The following is a 23548-nucleotide window of genomic DNA, read 5'->3' on the forward strand; positions in this document are numbered from 1 at the left end:
CAGCAGGACCAGACCAGATAGGAAAAGTATGCACCTCATGTCAGGACCGTAGAAGAACGTCCTGATTGCCCCTAACCTAATTTCTTCTCTATCTTTTATGTACTTCTTACTGCTTTCCCACTCTTTGACATTTCATGAAAATGAGGGCACTGGTAAATCCGTACTCTGACTTCTACCTTATACCAGAAGATGATGAGAAAGCCCAGTGGGGAGTGCTTTATTAGGGAATGAGGTCATGGCTCTGAGCTTGAACCAGCTCTATAAATTTGGCTTTACACAGGGTTAGGCTCAGTCCATCTGGGGAGGCTGAATTTGCTGACGTCTTGTACAGCTCTTCAGTTCTGGTTCCTGACACCTCTTTTATCTAGTTTGTAATTAAGGCCCTCAGGACCAGAATTATGAGGGACTGAGTCATCATGGCAGAGAAAGAGAAAAAAGGGTTGCCTAGTTGTAAGTGACTTTACCCCCACTGCCTGGAAAAAAGAAATCAGCATCGGGGTGGGTTAATCCTGTCTAAGTCCATGAAGATAAACGCTGATGCAAGTTAATCATTTCTGAAAGGTGCAGATTTTTTCCTGGTAAGTCAACTCAAGTCTGTGGAAATCAAACACCACTTGAAATGTTGTAGCCATGCCTACAAAAGAGCTGCGTTCACCTTTCCTTAGGGCTTTGTACTCAAGTATATTTGTTTTTTTAAAAAATTTTTATTTATTTGTTTCTAGTTTTCAACTATCACTTCTCTAAGATTTTGAGTTCTACATTTTCTCTTTCTCCCTCCACAGACCCAAAACAGCATGCAATCTGATATGTGCTTATATTTCTTAAGCTATGTTTCCATATTTTTTCTTTCTTTCCTGTGAATTTCTTTTTTTTTAATCTTGGGACCCCCAGATGTACCCCTGGTATCCTGTGCAGGAATCTGAAGGCAGCAAGAGGCAGCTGATATGCTTTAAAATTAATTCTGGAGGGTTTCTTTTCTTCCTTTTTCTTACTTTAAACTCTTTTTAAAACAAAACCCACAGAAACAAAATTTGTCTTTGACTGTTTGTTGTATATTATGCCCTTTGAGGTCCTTTTACAGTCAGCAGACTGTTACTGTACAGGACTAACTGTGTAAGTACTTACAGTAAAATAAATTGTTTTACTATATTCAAAAAATGAGGTAGTCAAATCCATGCCAGTGCTGGCCAGCTGAGATCTAGAAGAGGAGGCCAGACAGGCCCAGCTCTCTATCCAGATGACCAGACACCCCTTCCTCCTCATTGACCTTCATTTCTCTGCCACACAGAGCCCTTATCTGGCTCTGACATCTTCTAATACACTCAGCATCACAGTCATAATATAAGGGCCAGGCTAACACTAGCCCAGAAGCCTGGGCTCCCTCCTCACAGGTAAATTACCTATGGACAGGGGTAGAACAGAGGTTGGTGCTTCCTCTAAGGCCATTGATAGCAGCAGGAGCCTTCTTGCCCCTGCCTCCAAACCCCAGTCCTCAAACAGCTGAACTACCTCCATGACTACACAAACTAATCAAGAGACAGAATGTCTTATCTACAAATAAATCAGAGTTTGGAAAGTGGGCCCAGAAGTGGGTCCACAGCAGAGCAGCCACTGATCCAGGAACAGACTCAGAGCTTTGAATTCCTGAGATCTCCTGCCTCACACCCTCCACATACCTGCGCTCCCTCCATGTCCTACATTGTCCTCTGATTTCCTTCTGTTCTGTTCCTAGAACTCCCCTCAGGACTCTTCACTGTGATTGGCCCTGCTGAGCTCCTTCAGGCAAAGCATGGGGAGGATATCATATCCCTCTGATAACTCTCTCCTAAGGTGGATGCCAGGAAAATGATTGTGAAATGATTCCAAAATGAGACCCTTGTGTACAGGTACCATGACGAGGACAGTTGGAGGAAACTCAGACCCTGAGTCCCAAGAGAGGCCCAGACTGCTGAAACCTGACATGGCTGAGGGGATAGTGGCCTTGAGAATCTATCAGGTCCAGGTCTCTGACCCTGGTCCATACTCTTGCTATTTCCTGTCACCTGACTATTACAAAGAGGCCTGCTTAGACCTGCAGGTAGCAGGTAAGTCCCACTTGGTCCATGGCTTCCTTCTGAAAGAACATTGAGTCAAATCTCCTCATTTCACAGATGAGGAAAAGAGAGGCAAGGTGCTTTCAACCAAAATCATCTAACTTAGAAATGGCCAAGGTGAAAGTCAAACTCAGCTCCTCTTACTCCAAATTTGGCTCAGCTAAGAGCCAGAGAGAGCTTCTCAATTGGAACGACAGGACCAGATTCAGAATGGATGTTAGCAGAGTGGCATCTATGGAATCCTCAGACCTAGGTTGGGTCTCTGGAGACCTGGGGTCTAGCCCTGTCTCTGTCATTTCCTCAACTCTTGGATAAGTCTCTTCCCCTCTCTGTTCTCTTTCCCCCTGGGATTAGACTAGAGGTAATCTAATATCCCATCATCTCCTGAACGTCTCTGAATCTATAAGGACCCAGCTGTGAGGTAGTAGAAAGAGGCTTGAATTGGGAGTTAGAGCACCCAGGCTTCAGTCCTGGTTCTGTGACTTACAAGCTGAAGGATGGAGGGCCTCTCTCTCTATTTTCCTTTCTGTAAACTGAGGCAGCTGGACTCAATTCTTTCTCAGTTCCCTTCCAATTTTTACATTCTACTCTCTGAAGCCCTGGGGAAACTTGGTTTTGAGGGGATGTTTAGAGGCTGGTTCAGGGGAGGAAGACTGCCTCAGTTGTGCACAAAGGTACTATCCCTGCCCAATATTTTCTGAATACTGATGCCCTTTATGCTTCAACCCTAACCTGATCTGTAGGGATTAGGGACAGGGTTTCCCTTTCTTTGATTTCTACAGTAATGGTATTTGAGGACCCATTTTCAGTGAATCTTCCCACATCTGAGAAGATACTTCATAAAAGGATTGTTGCTGTATGCACAGTGGTCTTCTCTGGCTTCTTAGTGATTTATTTCTTCTGCAAAACAAAACTCCAGAGAATCAGAGGTAAGAGGAGGGCTCTTCCTTTAGTCCTTCAATCCTTCCATTACTCATTGGATCCTGTGATTATTGCTGGGAGAGGGATTTGAGGATTCCCTGATTTGCTAGACTAGAGCAGCATCCTTTGATCTGAACATATGGTCTGGTCCTTGGGTGAGGGAACTGAGCTTTCCTGGGATGACAGAGTAACTCCTGAGTGGTCTCTGTGCCAGGTGGGTTGTGTCAAAGATGATTATCCACTGGGATTCAGGAGGATAGATTGTTGGGGAGAAACCTCCTAGCCATGTTCTCACCTCTGCCTAATCCTCTACACACCCTCATGCAGGATCTTGTCCCTGAGTTACTTTCTAGGTCTAGGTGGAGGGATGGGGGTTGCTGGGACTGCCTTTTGCCAGGCAGTCTGTTCCTAGAGCTGTTCCTTTCAATACTCGAATGTGCATCTGGTCCCAGCAACTAGTCCCTTTCAACCCCTAGATGTTCTAGCCTGCTCTCTCATACTCTTTGCCCTTACCCAGCTGCCCTGGCCCCATATCCTGTCCCTTTTCTTAGGCCTACCCATCCATAAGCTGAATCAAGGAATTAAGTAATTTTGACTTAAATAAATAATCTTTAAAAATTTTTTCTCTTTAATTTTTGTACATATTCAATATTTTATTTTTCCCCAGTTACATGTAAAACAATTTTTAACATTTGTTTTAAAACTTTGGGTACCAAAATCTCTCCCTTCCTCCCTTTACTTCCCTTTTTGTTAGACAGTAAGAAATTTAACATAGGGTATACTTGTGCAATAATGCAAATCATATTTCCATGTTAGTCAAGTTATAAAAGAAAAAGTAGTCCAAAAAACCCCACAAAAATTAATAAAATGAAATATATTGTGGTTTGATCTGCATTCAGCCTCCATCATTCTTTCTCTGTAAGTGGACAGCATTCGTCATCATGAGTGCTTTGGAATTGTCTTGGATCATTGTCCTGCTGAGAAGAGCTAAGTCATTCACTTACTTACCTTCTTGCTGAAGCAGCCAGGTCCCAGATGCCAGCTCCTCTCCCCAGCCTCCTGGCAGCCCTGCTCCCTGTCACTGCCTCCCTGCCTCCAGCTCCTCTGTCCTAAATGAAGCTGCCTCCTCCTCCTCCCCTGGAAAACTAGCACCCTGAGACTGAGAGGGGACGGCTGGGGCTTCCTCTAAGAATCATATCCTGAAGGCAGCAGGAGCTTACTTGGAACCCAGACAGGGTTCCCAGGTCTCCTTTATGTGTCACCTGTTGCCAGAGGCTGTGTCCCTTCAGTTGTCAAGCATTCTACCCCACCTTCTGCCAGGAAGATTTTTATTAGTCCAGTTACATTAGGTATTTTCTATTCAATTCACATTTGTTTTAGAAAACAACTTATTTCCATTTAAAAATATATTTCCTATATTTTATTAGTTCATATCACTTATTTTTTCTCTTTTCTTTTTCTCTTTTCTCTAATTTGGTTCTTTTAGATACTTTTCCATTTTTATTTTCATACAACCTGGTTGTGTTACCCTGGGCTAGTCACCTACCTTTCTGTTCTCTCTTTGACTAGAGTTTGCATAGGATGCACAGACCAGCATTGCTCATGGAAGTCCTGCCTCTAGAATTCCCAAGATCAGTGAAATCTCAAGTCCATTCCCTTATCCTTCAGAAAATCAGTGATGTTATGTTATTGAAGAAATAACCTATCTATATTGTTCAAAATGGTTTTTCTTATTTTTTAATTTACAAAGGTATTACATTTACCTTGTCAAGACATTGCTAACCCTTATAAAAAAACTCATCTTGTTTCCTTGTATTTGATGGTGTCCAATCCAGGAAGGAAGCTGAAGAAGCAGCCCCTGCCTCTCCTGGGGAGCTCTGGCTTCTCTGCAGGCCATTAGCTAGAGATGCTTCGATTCTTTAGTGATAAAGAAGGGGAAGGTGGGGCTGCATGAGGAGAGGGCAATGTCTACACAAAATCTCTTCTTTTGTGCCCCTTTCCCTTCCTGGGACTTTCAGCAAAGGGGACAAGGGAAGGCTTTCTCTCCCCTCCCTCCCCAGCATCACAGACAATGGGTTGTAGTTTGTGGATGCCCAGGCAGGCCAGAGAGAGCATGGAATCACTGTCCATTTCTGCCTTTCCATTTCTTCTATGAGCATAACATTGACTCACGGTCTGGAAAAGTGAGCAGTTTCCACCTCAGGGAGCACCTGGAAGGGAGAGACTTCTTGAGCTCTGGATTTGGTTAAGAGTTTCCCAGATGGAGATTTCTTCAGAAGCCCCTAGCTCCCAAGAGCAGATGGCACCTCTAAGCTGAAGGAGGCCCATGCCAGGCTGGCTAGGAGATATGGACCCATCTTCAGATCCAAGGTTCCTCTGAAATACCAGTTCAGAGGTCCCACTGCAGATCTTTGCCTTTCAAAGGTAGTCAATTACCATTTATGAAGTGTCTATTATGTACCAGGTAAGATGTTAAGCCCTGGGAATACAAAGAAAGGCAAACAACGGTTGCTGTTTTCAGGGACCTAATCAGGTAATGGGGTAGACAATAAGCATAGAGCTCTGATCAAATAAGATATATTCAGGATAGTCTGGAGATAGCTCCAGGAGAAATCATTAAGATTAAGGAGGCATGATGACTGGAGGAGAGTCAGGATGACCACCTTGTGAAACTCTGCCTCACTTAAATCCAATTCATGATGAAGACCCTCTTGAGCTCCCTACTCAACACTTGAAGGGGGCCAAAACCTTAACTGACCAATCAGACCTGGAAGCGTTGGCTCACTCTGTGTGAGCATAACAGACATGCCTTTCCAGTGACTCAAAACTCTCCTGCTGGACTGAGTTGACTAGAACATTCTTCTGTATAACTCATGAAGACCAAAGACCTTGGACTGGACATCTCCTCATTGTATTGTTTTATGGTCTTCTCTTCTTATGTGCTATTTTACAACTTCCTATCTTTACACAGTTGGCAGTAAGCAGATGATGATCTGGGGCCATTCTATTTTTACGGAACTTACAGTTTTGGCTAATAAAGGACACTGGTGTCCTGAGTTGGAGTGTGGGTGGGTTACTCTATGGGTATAAAAACTTCTTCAACTGTTCTTTGAGTTCAGAATTGTTTTTGAGTTCCATGCATGCTTGTTTTCTGTTAGCTGAAAGGAAATAAACTACACACCCACAGTCACATACCCATACCCACATACCCCTCCACATACACACATATTGTCCATCTCTGCAGATTTTGCTCTAAGAAAAGACAAGCAAAACTAGGTTATGTCTATGTTTTTAATTTTTCTCAAGCTAGTAACAACTATGCATTGCATGGAAGTCACAGTCCAGAACTGAATCCCTCTAAGGGACCCAGTCCAGAACTGACTCAGTTTAGGGGTGGGGTGCCCAGTTTATATACCTTTTCTACACGGACTGATATCAGCCCATTGCTGTTTTACCTTCCTACAGAGGAAATACCTGTTCTATCAGACCAACCCCCAACCATGCCAGACCACTCCCAGCCTTGGGCTATCTAGGCAGAAGAATCTGTCTCCACCCAAGTCTGAGCAGAACCCATTAGAGCTTCTATACCTCTGATTAAATCAATTCAGGCTTGGAGTTTGAACTGGGCAAGACTCAATGCAATCTCATTTTTGGTAATGTTCTTCTGAAGAAATCTGGGAGAAGGGGGCTAGGGGTAGGGGTGGGAGAAGCTCTGAGTCTCCAAGATACTGATTACTAAGAAAAATAACTTTTTACAATATATACACACATACATACATACACAGTCACGTATATGTCACCTAATTGTTTCCTTTTAAACAAACTCTGAAGGTTGACAGTAACAAGCAAGCCAAGACAACAACAAAAAGTTTTGCATAGGGGAAGGGGGGATGGGAGGAGAAAGAGAGAAAAAGAGAGGGAGAGGGAAAGAGGGAGAGAAGGAGAGAGGGAGAGAGATAGACAGAGAGACAGAGAGAGGGAGAGAGAGAGGCTTTATGAGTTAAACCTTTGTCACTCATGTTACACATTAACCTAATGACTATTATGGTCAAAGTCTAAGCTTCCTCCTCTGCTGGATGCTGTGCGTATTTCTGGGAAGGAGTCAATCTGGTTTTTGACGAGGTTGGGGGGGGTGCTGTATAATAAAATAGTATAATAAAAATATGATTGCATATGAAACTGCAAATCTGTTATGTACAACTTGGTATTCCTTTTGAGTATATAATAAAGTCATCATGTAAATTTTTCTCTTCCCTTCCTTCCTCTGCCCAAGAGACAGCCACTATTAGACACAAACAGGTATTTATGATTTTGGGTGTGCAAACATACACATATCAAATATGTGTATGCACATGTATACACACATACATGTAAAATTACTTTATAGAAACTTCTGTTCATCAGTTCTTTCACTGGATGTAGAGAACAGCCTTCTTCACATGCCCTTTATAGTAAATTTGATTACTTAAAGTAGTCAAAATGACGTATTTGCTCAATGTCATTTTTAAAACAACATTGTTGTTACCTCATACAATATTCTCATGGTTCTGACCATTTTGTTCTTCGTTATTTTGGGCAAGTCTTTCCATGTTTTTCTAAGATTATTGAGCTCATTATTTCTTACTGCACAGTAGTGTTCAACCACATTCATATACCACAATTTGTTTAGCTATTCCCCATTTGATGGCCATCCCTATCATTTCCAGTGCTTTGCTATCACAAAGAATGATGCTATAAATACTTTAGAACATATAGGTTCTTTTCCTTTTACCCTAATCGTATCTGAAAATGTATCTAGTAGTGGTATTGCTAGATCAACGAGTAAAGGAAATTTAAGAACTGAGCATTATTCCAGATGGTTCTTCAGAATAGTTGAATCAGTTCACAATTACACTAACAATGAATTAGTGTCTAAATTTTTTCACATCCCCTCCAATATTGGTTACTTTTCCCTTCAAATATTTTAAGCAATCTGGTAAGTGTAAAATTATATTTCAGTGTTTGGGGTTTTTTTTTTTTTTTTTTTGGCATTTCTGTAATCAGTACTAATTTAGAGTATTTTTTCATATGACTACAAATTGTTTTGATTTCTTCATTGGAAAACTGTTTCTTCATATCCTTTGACCATTTGTCAAATGGGAAATGACCTGTATCCTTATAGATTTGATAATGTTTTATATATATTTGAAATATGAGACCTTTATCAGAGAAACTAGCTACAATTTCCCACCCCAATTTTCTTCTTTCCTTCTGATTTTGGTGGTTTGTTTTCTTTGTAGAAAACCTTTTTTTTTTAATTTCATGGAACTGAAATTATTCATTTTATATCTAACTTTACCCTTTATCTCTTGTTTATTTATAAATTATTTCTGTAATTTGTTAAATAATCCATTTCATGTTCTTCTAATTTTCTTGTAATATCTCTCTCTTTCTGTAGGTCATGTATCCATTTTGACCTTATCTTGTTAGATGGTGTAAGATATTTGTCTATGCCCAGTTTTTGCCATATTGCTCTCCAATTTTCCCAACAATTTTACCAAATAATGAATTCTCATCTCCAAATCTTAAGTCTTTCCACTTGTCAAATAAAGTTGTTCTATCTGTTAGCTACCGTAAATTATATGTCTATCCTGTCCCATTGATTTATCTTTCTGTTTATTAGTCCATTATTATTAGTCCATATAGTTTTGATAATTATTGTTTTATAAGTTAACATCTGAGACTGCTAAACCTCCTTCCTTTACATTTTTCATTAGTTTCTTTGATAGTCTTGATATTTTTTGTTTTTTCAAATGAGTTTTTTTATTTATCTATCTCAATGAAATCATTTTTGGTTAACTTTATTGGGATGGCATTGCATATATAAATTAGTTTAGGTATAATCTTTTTTTTTTTTTTTTTGCTTTTTTGACCCTGCCTAACCAAGAACAAATCATATGTCTCCAATTTTTAAAATCTGCCAGGGATACATCATGCAGACATCTAAAAGCATCAAAGACTGGAATGGACTGTATTATCTGAAAGTATCTATCCTCATCAAAGAAAATTACCATGGGAAGGTATAATTCAAAACACCATGCTGAACCAAGAGAAAAGCTGTACACTGTGGCTGAAACATCAGTAATTACACAACGTCCACAGTAGAATCTCAGACTCAGAGCTCTGATCCACAGATGTTTACGCTGAATATCAGAGTGAGAAAGAACCTGATAACACCATGACTTATAGTCACATACTGTTTTGATGCTTGAAAGCACTTTCCTCACAACCCGTTCAGTAAGATGTGCAGGCAATTGTTGCACCCATTTTTAAACTGATGAAACTGAGGATTTTTCAAGGGTTAGTTATGTGTGCATGTTTACTCAGGAGGATTCAAAACTGGGTTTCCTGACTCCTAGTCCATTGCTCTATCCATGAATGATGTGACATTCCTTCAGAGTACAATGCAATATCAAAGCTGGGAGGGGACTTAGAATAGAGAATGTCCGAGATGAAAAGGACCCTAGAACACAGACTGTCAGGGGGCTTAGAAGCCATCATGCCAAAAGTGAGGGGGGTACTGAGAATCTAAGACAGAGAATGAGAGTAATTCAAGGGATCTCAATATAGGAAGTACAATGTAAGAGCTGAAATTTTAAAGCATGCAATATAAAATGTTAGTGCTAGAATCAAGAAAGGAACCTGAAAGCATAAAACCTAGAATACAAGTGACTGAGTGAATTTGAGAAAATATATTGTTAGAGCTGCAGGGACCTTGAAATTACTGTGTGAAAATCCCTCATTTTATACAGGAATAAATCAAGGCCTAGAAACCAATGAAGAAACAAGTTAGTAATGAAGCAGATAATGAAGAGAGAGGAAGGAATTTATTAATGCCAAATACTGGACACACAAATATAGAAGTGAGATAGTTCCTATCCTCAGGGAGCTTACATTCTGATAGGAAAGACAGTATATAAAACCAAGTGGTGGCCAGGGAAAGGAGATGTGGTTTGGGGAGTCAGGAGATGGTGAGTAAGGCAGTCCACTAACTTGCTTTTCCAAGAGGCAATTGTTAGTGTTCATTTAATTACAGCAAGATTTAGAAAGGAAAGAAGAGTGTTTTGGAGTAGAGGGAGGAGGTGGCTGATGTGCCCACAATAACAGGGTAGAAAGTGGTCCAATGAAGAGGAAGCTGCATGGTCCCAGGGAGGGCCCTGGAGGGTCTGTTTGGAGAGTAGGGTGGCGTCAGGGGTCAGGGTGGAAAATGACCAGGAGGAGGCTGAAAGATAGAGGATAAGGACTTGCCTGCTGTGACACAGGGGTTTGATGGCAGAGCCAGGTCCAGAAGCCAAGTCTCTCAACTCTCAAAGATTCTCAGTTTATTTCAGTCCTAGGAATATCCTGCTAAAATCTGGTTACTTCTGGGAGGGGTTGCCATATTACACCATCCTCTGTCCTTGCACCTTAGCAATAATGAGTTGGTTAGATCCTTCCCAAAGCTACCCAGCACAGAGCACCAGATAGGCCTCTCCATTTATCCAAATGACAAAATTTTACCAACCCTTAGTGAGTTGAGTTGTACTGACACGTAGTGATCTGACCTGACTCTCTGCCTAACTGCTGCTTCTAAAATAGTCAGCTACACAGCAACAGTATTAGGGTCAGTTTAACACCAGCCCAGAAACCTGGGCTCCCTCTAATCTTGTAAGTTACCTCTGGACAGAGATAGATAGGGCAACCATGGGATGCAATGAATAGAGTGCTGAGCCTAAAGTCAGGAAGACTTGAATTCAAATCCAGCCTCAAAAACTTATTAGCCATGTGACCCTGGGCAAGTCATTTTCCCCTGTTTGCCTCAGTTTCTTCATCTGTCAAGTGAGCTGGAGAATGAAATGGCCAAATACTGTTAGGCAATCCAGTATCTTTGCTAAGGAAACCCCAAATGAGGTCATGAAGAATCAGACATGACTGAAACAACTGACCAATATTCTGACTCAGAACAGACATGGAGTAGAGGCTGATACCTCCCTTAAGGCCACTGATGGCAGCTATTGACTTCCTGTACCCATCCTGAAGCCTCCAGCCCCTAATCAGTTTCCTTCCCCTCAGACTATACAAAGCAGTCAAGAAAGAGAATGTCTTGTCTACAAGGGGATCACAGGAGGGAAGATGATTTATCCAAAAGAGTGGCAGTTGATCCAGTAACAGAAGTCAGAGCTTCATAGATCTTGGATCCTCTCACCTCACCTGCATCCACACAAAAGAAAAGAAAAAAGAAAGACCCAGTAGGCACCAAAATATTAGAAAAATCTTTTAAGCCTCTGTTTGTTGTTGTAGCCTAGAGGTGGAAGCAAAATACCCTCTCTTCAAGTGAAGAAAGCCTGAAAAAGTTGTGGCAGACACTTGTAGTAAAATACGATTATACTGTATGCAGTGATGAATATGAAGTATAGACTTATAGGGGCTGATGCAAAGTGAAATTGGCAGCCACAGCAAAAAAAGATACATAAACACTCCAACACAGTAATGGAAAGAAGAATGACAAAAACAGGGAAACAACACTGGGAAATTGCAATGACTAAGTTTAATACCCAAAGAAGGAAATATATCTCCCTTCCTTTTTAGCACACTTGGGGGCTTATGGGTATAGAACATTGCTTATCATGTCAGACTTTTTCACATTAGTTTAGTTGATCTGGATTTTTTTTCTCCCTCTTTTGTATTTTTTGCTAGAGAGTATGTCTTCCTGAATGTTCTAGGCTGAGCTTGACTCAGGACAATCCCTGTGTGATTCATGGTTGAGGTGAGAACCTGAAGAGACACTTCTAGGTCATTCAATAGTTAACAAGAGGAGGCTTCCTTAGCAGTTGAGGACATTCAATAAGGATTCACTGAGGGACATCTCAGGTTGATGCAGCTGAACTAAACCTCTCAGCCTCTGAGTTTCCCACAGTGTTCTGCCAGCAAGTTTCAAAGCTCACCTTGGGCTTGTGCCTTCTCTGGAAACCAGGAAGTATATTTCAACAGTCTGAAACTGGAGTTTCCTGGGGCAGTTAAAGTTTGAGGGTGGTTTCAATGCACTGTAAGAATAGCCTGACTTGCATGGACCCTTGAGCATTTGCTTCTAACACAGAAAAGTTGGGGTGAAAGATTTAATCAGAAATATAAGTGATAGAGCTCAATTCCTTGAGGAAATCATTTACACGAGGTGTCTCACTTCCTCTCTTCTCGTTCACTTCTGAACCTTCTGCAATCTTGCTTTTAACCTCATCATTCAACTGCAGTTATTCCTTCCAAAATTGCCTATGACTGACTGTCATTTTTTGGCAAGTATACATTTTGCATTTGAACAACATGTCCAGCCCATCAGAGTTGGTTTCTCTGAAGCATAGTTTGAATGCTTGACAGTTTAGTTCGAGCAAGGACTTCAGTGACTGGTACCTTATCCTGCCAGGGGATCTTCAGAATCTTCCTAAGACAGTTCAAATGGAAATGATTCAGTTTCCTGGCAGGGCCCTGGTAGACCGTTTATGTTTCACAGGCATAAAACAATGAGGTCAGCACAACGACTCTATAGACCTTCAGTTTGGTTGTCAGTGTAATACCTCTTCTCTCCCATACTTTTCTTCAGAGCCTCCCAAATACTGAGCTAGCTCTGGCAATGTGTGCATCAACCTCACTATTGTATGGAGTAATTGCATGGGTCAGGCATTCACATGGTGGTTTGAAGAAGCAATACAAGGACACTCTCAAGGTCTCTCTCAAGAACGTTGGATTTGATTGTGTGACATGGGAGACACTGGCACAGGACTGCTCAGCATGGTGTGCCCGCATCAGAAAGGGTGCCTGCTTTGAGCAAAGCAGAATTGAAACAGCCCAAAGGAAGTGTAGGATGCATAGAATTTAGAGTATCCCTCCCAAATGTTCACAAGGACTATCTGTGCCCAACCTGTGGTAGACCATTCCGAGCTCATATTGGCCTGATCAGCCACAGTCAGGCACAATGAAACTCAACTTTATCATGGTGATGTCATTTTGGTCCACTTTGGGAATGAAGGACAACAACCAACCAAGCATGAGTGGCTGATTATCAAATCTAATGACTTTCTTCTCACTCTTTATCCTTCCTGACTTCTGAGCTGCCTTTGACACTCTCTCTTTCTTGTTTCCATCTGCTCTCTAGATTTAAGTAACACTGCTCTCTCCTGATTCTTCTTCTGACTCTCTGCTCCTTCTCAGGCTCCTTTTCTAGATCTTTATGAAGGTCCCACTCACTGATTGTGGTGCCCCCCAAAACATTTTCTTGAGTCCCCTTCACTTTCTATGCTGTGTCAGTTAGTGATCTTGAATCCCATGGACTCATTTATCATTTCTATGCAGATGATTCCCAGCCTTAATCTCTCTCCTGAATTTCCAAGTGCCTGTTAGACATCTTCAACTGGATGTCCCATAGGCATCTTAATCTCATATCCAAAATGGCTGTTCATATTCACACACCACTCTGTAAACCTGCACTTTTGCTAAGTTTCTTGTTACTGATCAGGAAAATAAACTCCTCCCACCGACATCTGTACCCAGGATGTCAGCCTTAGCTCCCCACTAGCCTTCACTCCACACATCCAGCCTCTTGTCACATCTTCTCATTTTACCCTTATAATGCTCCTCAGATGTCAAGCTCTCTCTATTTATACAGGAACATCTTCATTCCAGGCCCTTATAGTCTCGGTCTGGGAATATTTCTGTAGCTTTTTCATGAGTCTCCCTGGCTAAGTGTCTCCCCCTCCTGTCTGTCCTCTACTCAGCTGCCAAAGTAATTTTCCTAAAATGTAGGTCTGATCATCTTTAATCATTCAACTCTAGAAACTCCCCATGACCCCCAGGATCAAATCCAAACCTTTGTTAGACCTTTCCAGCCCTTCCCCATCAGATACCTTCCTGCCTTTCTAAGTCTTATTCCCCTTCCCTCTCCTCCCTCAAATTTAGGATTAAGCTCTCCTGGCCCTGTGGCTTCTCCTCACACCTGATGCTCCATCTTTTGAACTGAGGTTCTGAGGGAGTCAAAGGGAGAAGTTTCTGCCCTTCCTAAGCTAAGTCTCTGCCCCAGGTGGAAGAGTTTTGACTCCATGGAAATGAAGTAAACTTTCTGAGAGAAAGGACATAAAGATCCTGGAGTTACCATGGCCAGGTCTGTCTCCTACACTTGTGTCCCGGACCTATTGTCCTTTGGGTTTTTGCCCATTCTTTCCTCTCCTGGACACTGGTTGTATATGTGGGAAAGTCAGCTCCTGGGGCAGTGCAGAGAACATGCTTTGGACTGTACTGTTTGAGCGAATACCTTATTAAAGACCTGAGTAGTCAAGTGATTGTTAGGGTGGAAGGACACAGGTGGAGGCTTGTGGTCTAGTGTTGGGTAGGATAGCCAGCCAGAGGGTGATCCCTGGAATCCTGGGAGTAAGGATATGAGCTGGATGAGGGGGGGGTCAGGGGGTTGTTATAAATGTGTTTTAAAATGGGTTGTTATTGATATTTGTGGTTTCACATGGCCTAGTTTTTTCCCCTACATGTGTCCTTCTCCTAGAGAGCTAGGCTCCTCTAACAAAGGATTTACAGAGAAGAAAGAAAAAGAGGAAGGAGAGGGGAAAACCTGGAAAATCAGTATTCAAAGAACTAATTTTCATTGTCATATTCCATATCCCTGTACTCAGAGATCTAAATCAATGTGTGTTGGAGGGAGGGAGGTGTCTTTTATTTCTTTTTGAAGATAGATTTTTGGACTGCACTTCTCTCGGATTAATTGTGGGCCCCATAACAACCTTATCAGTTGAGAACAAAGGTCTGGTCTTCTTTTCTCAAACAAGGAAAAGACAAAAGGGAAATGTGATTGCAATCTGTACCTTAGTCCCTTAGCTGTTAAGGGAGAAATTCAAATTTGAACTTAGGTCATCCTGACTCCAAGCCCAGCACTCTCTGCACCAAGCTGCTTAGCTACCTAGATCTATAAATGAAAGAGATCCCAGCGAACACCAGATCCAGTCCCTTCAATGCAGCTCTTTAAATTAAGGCCCATGGAGGGCAAAAAGAGTTCCCAAGGTCCCACAGTAATCCTCAGGGGAAGGATTTGAACACAGGTCCTCTGTGTCCAAAGACAGTTTATTTCTACTAGATTAATTTATAGGGGAGGACATTAAGATTGAGACAGGGACAGGTCTTCTACAATGACACACAGCTCTGCCAGAGCCAGACCTGAAACTTTGAACCCCAAGAGCAATACAAGTTCCATTATACTGGACACCCTGATTGTCCTGGGCTCAGCATTGGGAGGAATCTCAAAGGGCATCATGTCCAACCCAGCCCTCAGTAGAAATCCCTTTTCCCATGTTCCCAGCAAATCATCCTCCAGCCTCCCCTGAGAGACTCCAATCTACTTCTAGTTCTAGGACTGCTCTTCTGTCCATACCATGCTGTTTCTCAAGATGAGTCAAAGAAATAGACAATGAGTGGGGGAAAGCATGATTGGTTTGTAAACAAGCTGGCAGAGATGCCACTTTTGATACTGCGCTGTATAACACACCAGTTCAGACACAGAAGCTGTTTTTTAATGAGAAAGATCACAATTCAAAGATTTAGCTTTGGCCAGTAGTACTGTATTTGTCTGAGACTTAAGAGAAGAAGGAAAAGACATGAATATGCCTAGGGAATCTAAAGGAAAGAGAGACAAAAGTCTAAGATGTAGGAATAGCTTTTGTGGCTAAATGAGAGGCACTGGGCATGGCAACAAAGAAGCCACTCCCACAACTAGTGATATGCTAATTACTTTTTCCAACTTCCTGCAGCAAAAATTAGATAAATAGCTAGAGAGACAACTGACCTTTCTCTTCCTGGTGTGATGAATTCCCTCCTGGGAAGGAGCCCAGAAAATTTTTGGTTATTCAGTAGAAACCAAGGTGAGTCACTGAGAAGGTCTCTGTCTAACCTCTAGGTGGGCTGGGTGAGCCCTTTTGTTGGAAGGTGCTTTGTTCTAAAGGGTTTGTGTTCATTTTTTTGGTGATCACGTTTCTCTGGGCTGTAATCCTATCTCAGAAACTTGGGAACTACAACTGTGTCAGTTGTTAACCAGCTTTCTCTTAGCACAACGTCTAAGAGGCAGGCTCAGTTGTGAGAGGAAACTTGACAGGCAGCCTAGTGTATGGGGACAGAGGATCAGTCTTGGATCCCAGAGTCCTGGGGTCATGTTCTGACTCTGCTACTTGGGATCTGTATGACTTTGGGTAAACTACATTTTCTTCTCTTGCCTCTCTTTCCCCAGATCTTATCTTCCCCATAATTGTAGATGGCAACACCATCTAGAAAAGATTTTGCCCAACTATATGCCAACAAAATTGACAAAAAATCAAATGGATAATAAATGGAATAATAACATTCCTTTATTTCTTCTTTACTTTTTGTATTTTCTTTCTTTTTTGATATTAAATTCATTTTGTTCTCTACTAAAAACAATGACTAAATTATCATTTGTAAAATTTTCTCAAGACTGATTTATTAGCCTCTTAAAAGTCTCTTGTTTCATTTTTATAATTTTATTTAAAGTAATTTTATTATTTTTATTTGTTTCTTTTAGCCAATCAATTGTTTTGGATTAAATAACTTCATTTTACAAAACAAGTTTGAATTCTCTCTTCAAAGGACTCATTAATTGTCAATTTTCTTCCACTGTGATCAGTCAAGCATATGCTTATTTGATTTTTCTGTATTTCAACATGAAATTTTATGCCTTATCACATGGTTAATTTCTTCGAAAGTGCCATCCATAACTGTGACATATGTAACCCCCATTATGTTTCAACTCAGTTATGACAAGGGAGCTAACATCTCACTTTCTATTGATCTATTGAAGGCTGTTAACTTCTATCATTTGGTTAATTAATATTTTGAGAATGATTAAATAAAAAAGTTTTACCACTTGTATTCCCAGGTAGCAAGGAATCAGTTAGCCAACTCAATTATCATGCTTTTGCTGAACCTGTAAGATCTTGGACTTTTGCTTAGTTACTCAGGTTAGAGGAGACACAGTTTACACCCAGAAGCCACGTGTACTCTTCTCAGTGATACTGATAACAAGGGTAAAAGTCAAGGCACATCAAGAAGTATTTATTAAGCACTTACTCTGTGCCAGGGACTGGGATAAGTACTGGAGATAACATGAAGAGCAAAATGCAGTCACTACCCTCAAAGAGCTGTGGTGAATATACCCTAGAGATAAACTTTCCAGGTATTATTAATGAATTTATGAATTAAGGTAGCCAATAGTCTATAAATTGGTAGTCCGTGATTTCTCTAGGTGACCACAGAAGCCAAGGGAGACACTGAAATAATTCAAATCAGGCATGTACTTTCCCATAGGAAACTCTCCTGACAAATGAAACTCAACCTCATTGGTGGACATTTAATGAGGAGGTGGGCTAAAAGTTTTTAGTTCCTCCTTTTAAGAACATGGCTTGATCTTGAAACTCAGCAGCCTCAAGACATCTGGGCAGGAGAAACCATCTCCATCTGGACCACACTGGCTACTTTTCTCCTTCTTGAGCTAATTTGTCCTAAATTCTAATGGAGGGGATCAAGGACAAGGAGACACGTCCCAAGGAGAAGATGTAGCTGAGGCTGGCTTTCATTTACAGAGCAGACAAAATGAAAGGGTCCCAGCCCAGGTAGATGCCTTGGGGCTGGGAGAAGATTGTCTTACCCACTTATATCTTTCAGAAACTGTCTGACCTTTTCTGGAGTGGGGTTTTAACAGAAATAGGAGGAAAAGGATTGATCAAACTTAATAATTAGTTATTAATATGGTAAATAAGATTAATTTCTCCCAAAGCTCCCAGTGTGATGACTGTTAGGAAAATGATGGATCAAAATGAGCAATTAATGATTAATATAATAGTGTAATATTAGTCTCTCTCAGAGCTCACAGCCTACTAACAACAACCTTTAAGAAGGATAAATTGAAGATAACATTGAGAGAGAAGACACCAGCATTAAGGGGAAACAGGAAAGGCTTGTTGCTGGAGGTTAGATTGGAGACAACATCTGAAGGAGGTCAGGATATGGAGATGAAAAGGGAGAGTTCCAGCAATGTAGGACAGCCAGACAAAATGCTCCAAGTTTGGGCATGGGGGCTACTGTTTGAGGAACAGCAAGGAAGTCAGTTTCACTGAGTGGCAGAATACATGAGAAGGAGAAGGACAGAGGGAGGGTAAGGGAGGGAAGGAGAGGAGGAATAGTGGGATGAGAAGACTAGAAGGGAGACAGCCTGATTTTTACGGACTTTCAACACTAGAGAGTTTTTCACTTGGTCCTAGAGATGATAGGGAGCCACTGTATTTTACTGAATTGGGAGCTGGCATTGTGACACCTGAAGTAAAGGAAGATCATTTTGACAGCTGAATGGAGGAAGGATAAGAGAGCTGAGAAACTGAGGCAGGGATACTAACCAGGTGCTAAAGTATTAGAGGAGAGGAGATGGGTATGACAGAAGTTTGAAAGATAGAATGGAGAGGATGAGCAATTAGAGAGGGGGAGGCAGAGTAAAAGACAGGAATAAATTCAGAATGATACCTAGTTTTGAGGCTGGAGCTGTCCTTCACAATAATAGAGAAATTAGTAAATGGAAAAGTTTAGGGGGGAAGACAGTGAGTTCAACTTTGCACATGTTGTCTTTACTGTCTGTGGGACATCCTGCTCAGATTGTCCAATGGGCACTAGAGGTCAGGAGAGAGATTAGGGCTGGATCAATGAGGCTTAGAGGTCTCTACGTAGAGAAAGTCAGTGAATTCCTGTGAGTTGTTGAGATGGTGAAGTGAAATACAGAGATAGAAGATCAATGAAAAAGTAGTTAATGCAACAAGTCTTGAGGGAGCAGGAGGCCCATTGAGTTAGACATTGGCGTGTTGTAATAAGTAGAAAGGATCAGGAAGGACATAAGTTAGAAAAAAATAGCTGGACTATGGAGGTGGAAATGAACATGGGGTATGTGGGGACCAGTCTGATCTGTGAGACCTGCATGAGGAAGGGGAGATGAGGTAGGATGGACACAGGCTGGACCACAATGTCTATGCCCTTTAATATGTGGTTGCCTATATTTGGAGATAATACTCCTGATTCCTAGGGGAAGGGAACTCTTTTCAGACTAGGTTATCCTACTGTTCATGAACAGCATCTTCTTCATGTCCTTAACATCTCCCTGGTTTTGTTTCTGTCAGCCATGAACTGCATCACAAAGTGGAATCCCTGGCCAGATGCCCACAGCAGTCCCACTCTGACTTTATGCCTTGGATACCTGATCCTCCAGCTTCCTTGTATTCCTGGCTCAGGTAAATTTACTCTGGTCTCTGCATCTGTGGCATTCACATATCACTACCCACTGATATTTCACTTCAATGAGACTATCAATTAAAAAAATATTTATTTAGCCACTAAGGATGTCTTAAAAGGAAGAGTTAATAGAAAAATAGTGTCTACATTTCTGTCTCTCTGAGGCAAATCTGCTGCAACAAGAGGACTGATCATTGTTGGCCAGCAGAGATTTCCCTGGTCTCCCAACTGAAAAGTGTAGAGAATAAGAATCACAAAACTTAGACCTGGGATGGCACTTGCACACTATCTGATCTAATCCCCACCTGCATTTTACAAGTAAGACAACTGAGGCTTGGGCTGGTTGGGATTTGCTTAACATGACCTAGCAGGACATGAATCCAATTGTGCTAAGGTCCAGTCAAAAACTTCCCAGGATTCTCCTTCTTTGTCTTATCCAGAGGGAAGAAGAGGCAGTAAGTGACATCTCAAAGGCTTTGAGGTCTGGGTAGATTTCCTTTAGGGCCCAACAAAGCCCTTTCCAAACTCTCCCTCTCTTCTCCAACATGTGCTTGTGATTGAGGCAATTACTGAGTCTGAAGGAAAATCACTGCTGGGGAAGAAGTGCAATATGGAAAAGTCTGGAGCAAAACCTCAGACCAAAGCGGGTCAGGACTCTGAGCTTTCCAGGGAGATGCTACATACAAGGCACTCAAGAATACAGGAGTCTGGATAGAGGCTTCAGTAGAAAGATGTGTCAGGGTTAGAGGAGTCACAGGACCAGCAGTGCCAGTGAATGAGTGTCTGATGCAATCTGCATCCCAGAAGCTCTGCCTTTTAATCTCAGCACTGACCATTCCGCCTCCTGCCTCCTCTCATGGGTAGACTTCTGAGGGTGCTCGTGTCCAGGCTAAGACCTCCCCTCTTGAGCTGTGGGTGGGTGAGGTGACAACAAATGTCCCCCACAGATGAAAGGATCCCATTGCTTCTGATGTAGACCCACCCAAGAAAATAGGAAAGGTCAGAATGTGTCACCAAGGGAACAGCTACTTCTCACTCTCTGAAAAAGAGGTAAAAAAGTCCAGCTTTTTTGAGCACTCTGTACCAAAGAGCTACACGGAGACTCTTCTCAGTGACACATACATCCAAGGAGAATAATACAAAGACAGAGTCATAGTTTCAGAACTGGAAAAGGCCCTTGGGATCATTAAGTTCAATCCTGTTTTTTATTGAGGAAAGAGACTCAGAGAGGTCTGATGACTTCGTCAAGGTCACACAGCTAGTCAATAGCAGAGCTAATATTTAAAGGCAAATCCTTTCCTTCCAGGTCCAGTCACTCAGGATGCCATCACTACAGTAATGCCCAGCAAGCCCCCACATTTCCATGCTCACACCCCTCGTCCCCCACTGAGCTGCACTGCTTGGTCACACAGGGATCTTCCTCAGCTCTCTGGTCCAGCCTCCTCCTCAGACACTCAGCTGCACAGCCATAGAATTAGGGTGAATCCAACACCAGCCCAGAAGTCTAGGCTTCCTCTGCCGTAGGAAGTTATGTATGGGCAGTCTCAGTGGTGGGGCAGAGGCTGGTCACTCCATGGGGCCATTGACAGGAGCTGTTGCCTTCCTGCCTCTACCCTCAGACTTTCAGCCCTCAATGAGCTGCTCTGCTTCTCTGGATACACATGGTAGCAAAGGGGAGAATGTCTTGTTTGCATCCCACAGACATATCACAATATGGAAAGTGATTTCTCCTTGGGGGGCTCAAAGCAGAACAGCACCTGAGCAGGTACACATTCAGAGCTTTATGGTCCTGGGCTGCCCTGACCTTGCTCTGGAGGCCATATTAACTCCACCACCCCAATGTTCTCTGATTCTCTTCTGCTTCGTCCCTGGTTCTCCCTACAGGAACATTCACAGTGTCTGGCCCTCTGACCCAGCCCACCCTGGCCTGGGTGGGAGAAGATGTCCTGCTCCCCTGTCACCTCTCCCCTATGATGGATGCTCAAGAAATGACTGTGAAATGGGTGAGAGGTTCACTGGTTGTACATATGTATCACATGCATAATGAGATGATGGTCGTTCAGGCCCCTTTATTCAAAGGAAGAACAAAGATGCTAAGACAAGACATGGCTGAGGGCAAGGTGACCGTGCGCATCAACCATGTCCAACTCTCTGATGCAGGCCGGTACACATGCTTTTTCCAGGCAGGTACCTTTTACAGCGAAGCCAGCTTTGACCTTCAGGTAGCAGGTACGTCTTTCCTTGGTCTTGGATTCTATGTAGAATGGGAAGGGATGTTCAAACATTGGTACTGGCACAGATCTTTAGAGTGTATAAAGTACTTTTCATGCATTATCTCAATGGAGTCTCAAAACTACCTTGTGAGTTAGTGTTTCTGTAACAGTGACTACCCTGGGCCCCCACTCACTGAAGGCTGGGTTTATTAAATTTCAGTCCGTCAGGGTTCTCTGGTACCTTTAATGAGGCTTGGAGGTATCCAATTTCTCTGTCATTGGCTCAAGCTCCCTCAATGATGTTCCCCAATATTAGAGGCTTTTCTGTACCCTTAGTCCGCATAACCACTTAATAGTCAGATTAGGTTTTATACAATAATATTTAATCATACCATGTCATGAGAACAGACAAATGACACTTTCACTGATGCCTGGAGACACTGTCCTCTCTACACAGGTCACCTCAATCTCAGGTGAATTTGGGGCTGGAATGGGTTCAGGCTCATAGCTTTGCCCAGTTCCTACATAATATATTTTCACCAAGTTCCAATTCCAAAGACCCCGTTGTACTCAAGTCCTAGGTACCCTGGCTTCTCAGGGCTTCCCTTCTGTGCTGGCAGCAATATTTGACCTTGACTCCTCCCTCCAAGGTCACCATGGCTTAGTTCTGAGTAGGGTGGGGAATCTATCACCTGTGCCTAGAAGTGAAAAAGAAAATGACATAGACATCACCCACACCCTAAGCCTGTTTCTGGAGGGCCACAGAGCCTAAATTGGGGAGGGCAATAGAGTTCTTCCTTACGCAGCTCAGTTCATGGTACCTGTGCTGTGAGTGAGAATGTCCAGAGAGATGTCCAACTAGAATTCCTATGGGGAAGCAACTCTGCCTCACTTCAATCCTATTTATCCTCCAGTCAAAAGACATCGGTGATATCATTTAACCATTTTTGCCTGCCTCAAAGTCCTTTGGGGATGGACAAGTGATGAGTCAGCAGTTGTGGATACACTATCTGTTGCCACATCCTGGCCCACAGGTGGTCCAGGCTCTAAAGTCATCTTCTTTTTTTTTTTTTTTTTTATATTTTTTTATTTTTTTTAATGTTTAACAATCACTGCCATACAATTGCGATTTTATCCCTCCCCACCCACCCCCCACTACCTCCCTCCCTCCCCACGACTGCATACAATTCTGTACAGATTCTACATATACTTTCCTATTGAGTATTTTTTCACTATAGTCATGCTATGTAGTCAGACTAAGATAAATGAAAGAATCCGTATAACAAATCAGAACATGATACACAAACAGATACACATACACAAACATGATCTGCTACATTATGTGAGTGACTTCCATATTTCTCTCTCTGAGTGTGGAAGGCATTTTGCCTTGAGGTCCACCATTGGGATTTTTTTTTTTTTCAGAAGTTCTTGTGTTATTACAAAAATCTAAGTCTACCAGAAAAAACTCTCACACACTGTGGTTGTTGCTGTGCATAAAGTTCTCCTGGTTCTGCTCCTTTCACTCAGCATCAGGTCATATAAGTCCTTCCAGGCCTCTCTGAAGTCTTCTTGTTCATCATTTCTTATGGCACAATAGTACTCCATTACATTCATATACCATAATTTATTCAGCCATTCCCCAATTGATGGACATCCCCCTGACTTCCAGTTTTTGGCAACTACATAGAGTGCTGCTATAAATATTTTTGTACATGTGGGACCCTTTCCCATTTTTATGATCTCTTGGGGATATAGTCCTAGTAGCGATATTGCTGGGTCAAAGGGTATGCACATTTTTGTAGCCCTTTGGGCATAGTTCCAAATTGCTCTCCAGAACGGTTGGATGTGCTCACAGCTCCACCAACAATGAATTAGTGTTCCAACTCTCCCACATCCTCTCCAGCATTTATCATTTTCTTGTTCTGTCATGTTTGCCAATCTTATAGGTGTGATGTGGTACCTCAGAGTTGT

At 42.1% G+C, this 23548-nt stretch overlaps 1 protein-coding gene across 3 annotated transcripts in view; it reads left to right on the forward strand.

Moving 5' to 3' along the window:
* The first annotated feature begins 15842 nt into the window (after window positions 1-15842).
* LOC140504919 (butyrophilin-like protein 8) overlaps window positions 15843-23548 on the forward strand; it is an 89551-nt gene continuing 81845 nt past the window's right edge. For all 3 annotated transcript variants that reach the window (XM_072610334.1, XM_072610333.1, XM_072610335.1), the window contains exons 1-3: window positions 15843-15940; window positions 19250-19360; window positions 21246-21590. In XM_072610334.1, coding sequence (XP_072466435.1) covers window positions 15883-15940; window positions 19250-19360; window positions 21246-21590 — 514 coding nt within the window. In that variant the 5' untranslated portion in view covers window positions 15843-15882. The remainder of the gene's footprint in view (window positions 15941-19249; window positions 19361-21245; window positions 21591-23548) is intronic.

The sequence above is a fragment of the Notamacropus eugenii genome, chromosome 5 (assembly GCF_028372415.1).
Source record: "Notamacropus eugenii isolate mMacEug1 chromosome 5, mMacEug1.pri_v2, whole genome shotgun sequence".
NCBI lineage: Eukaryota > Metazoa > Chordata > Mammalia > Diprotodontia > Macropodidae > Notamacropus > Notamacropus eugenii.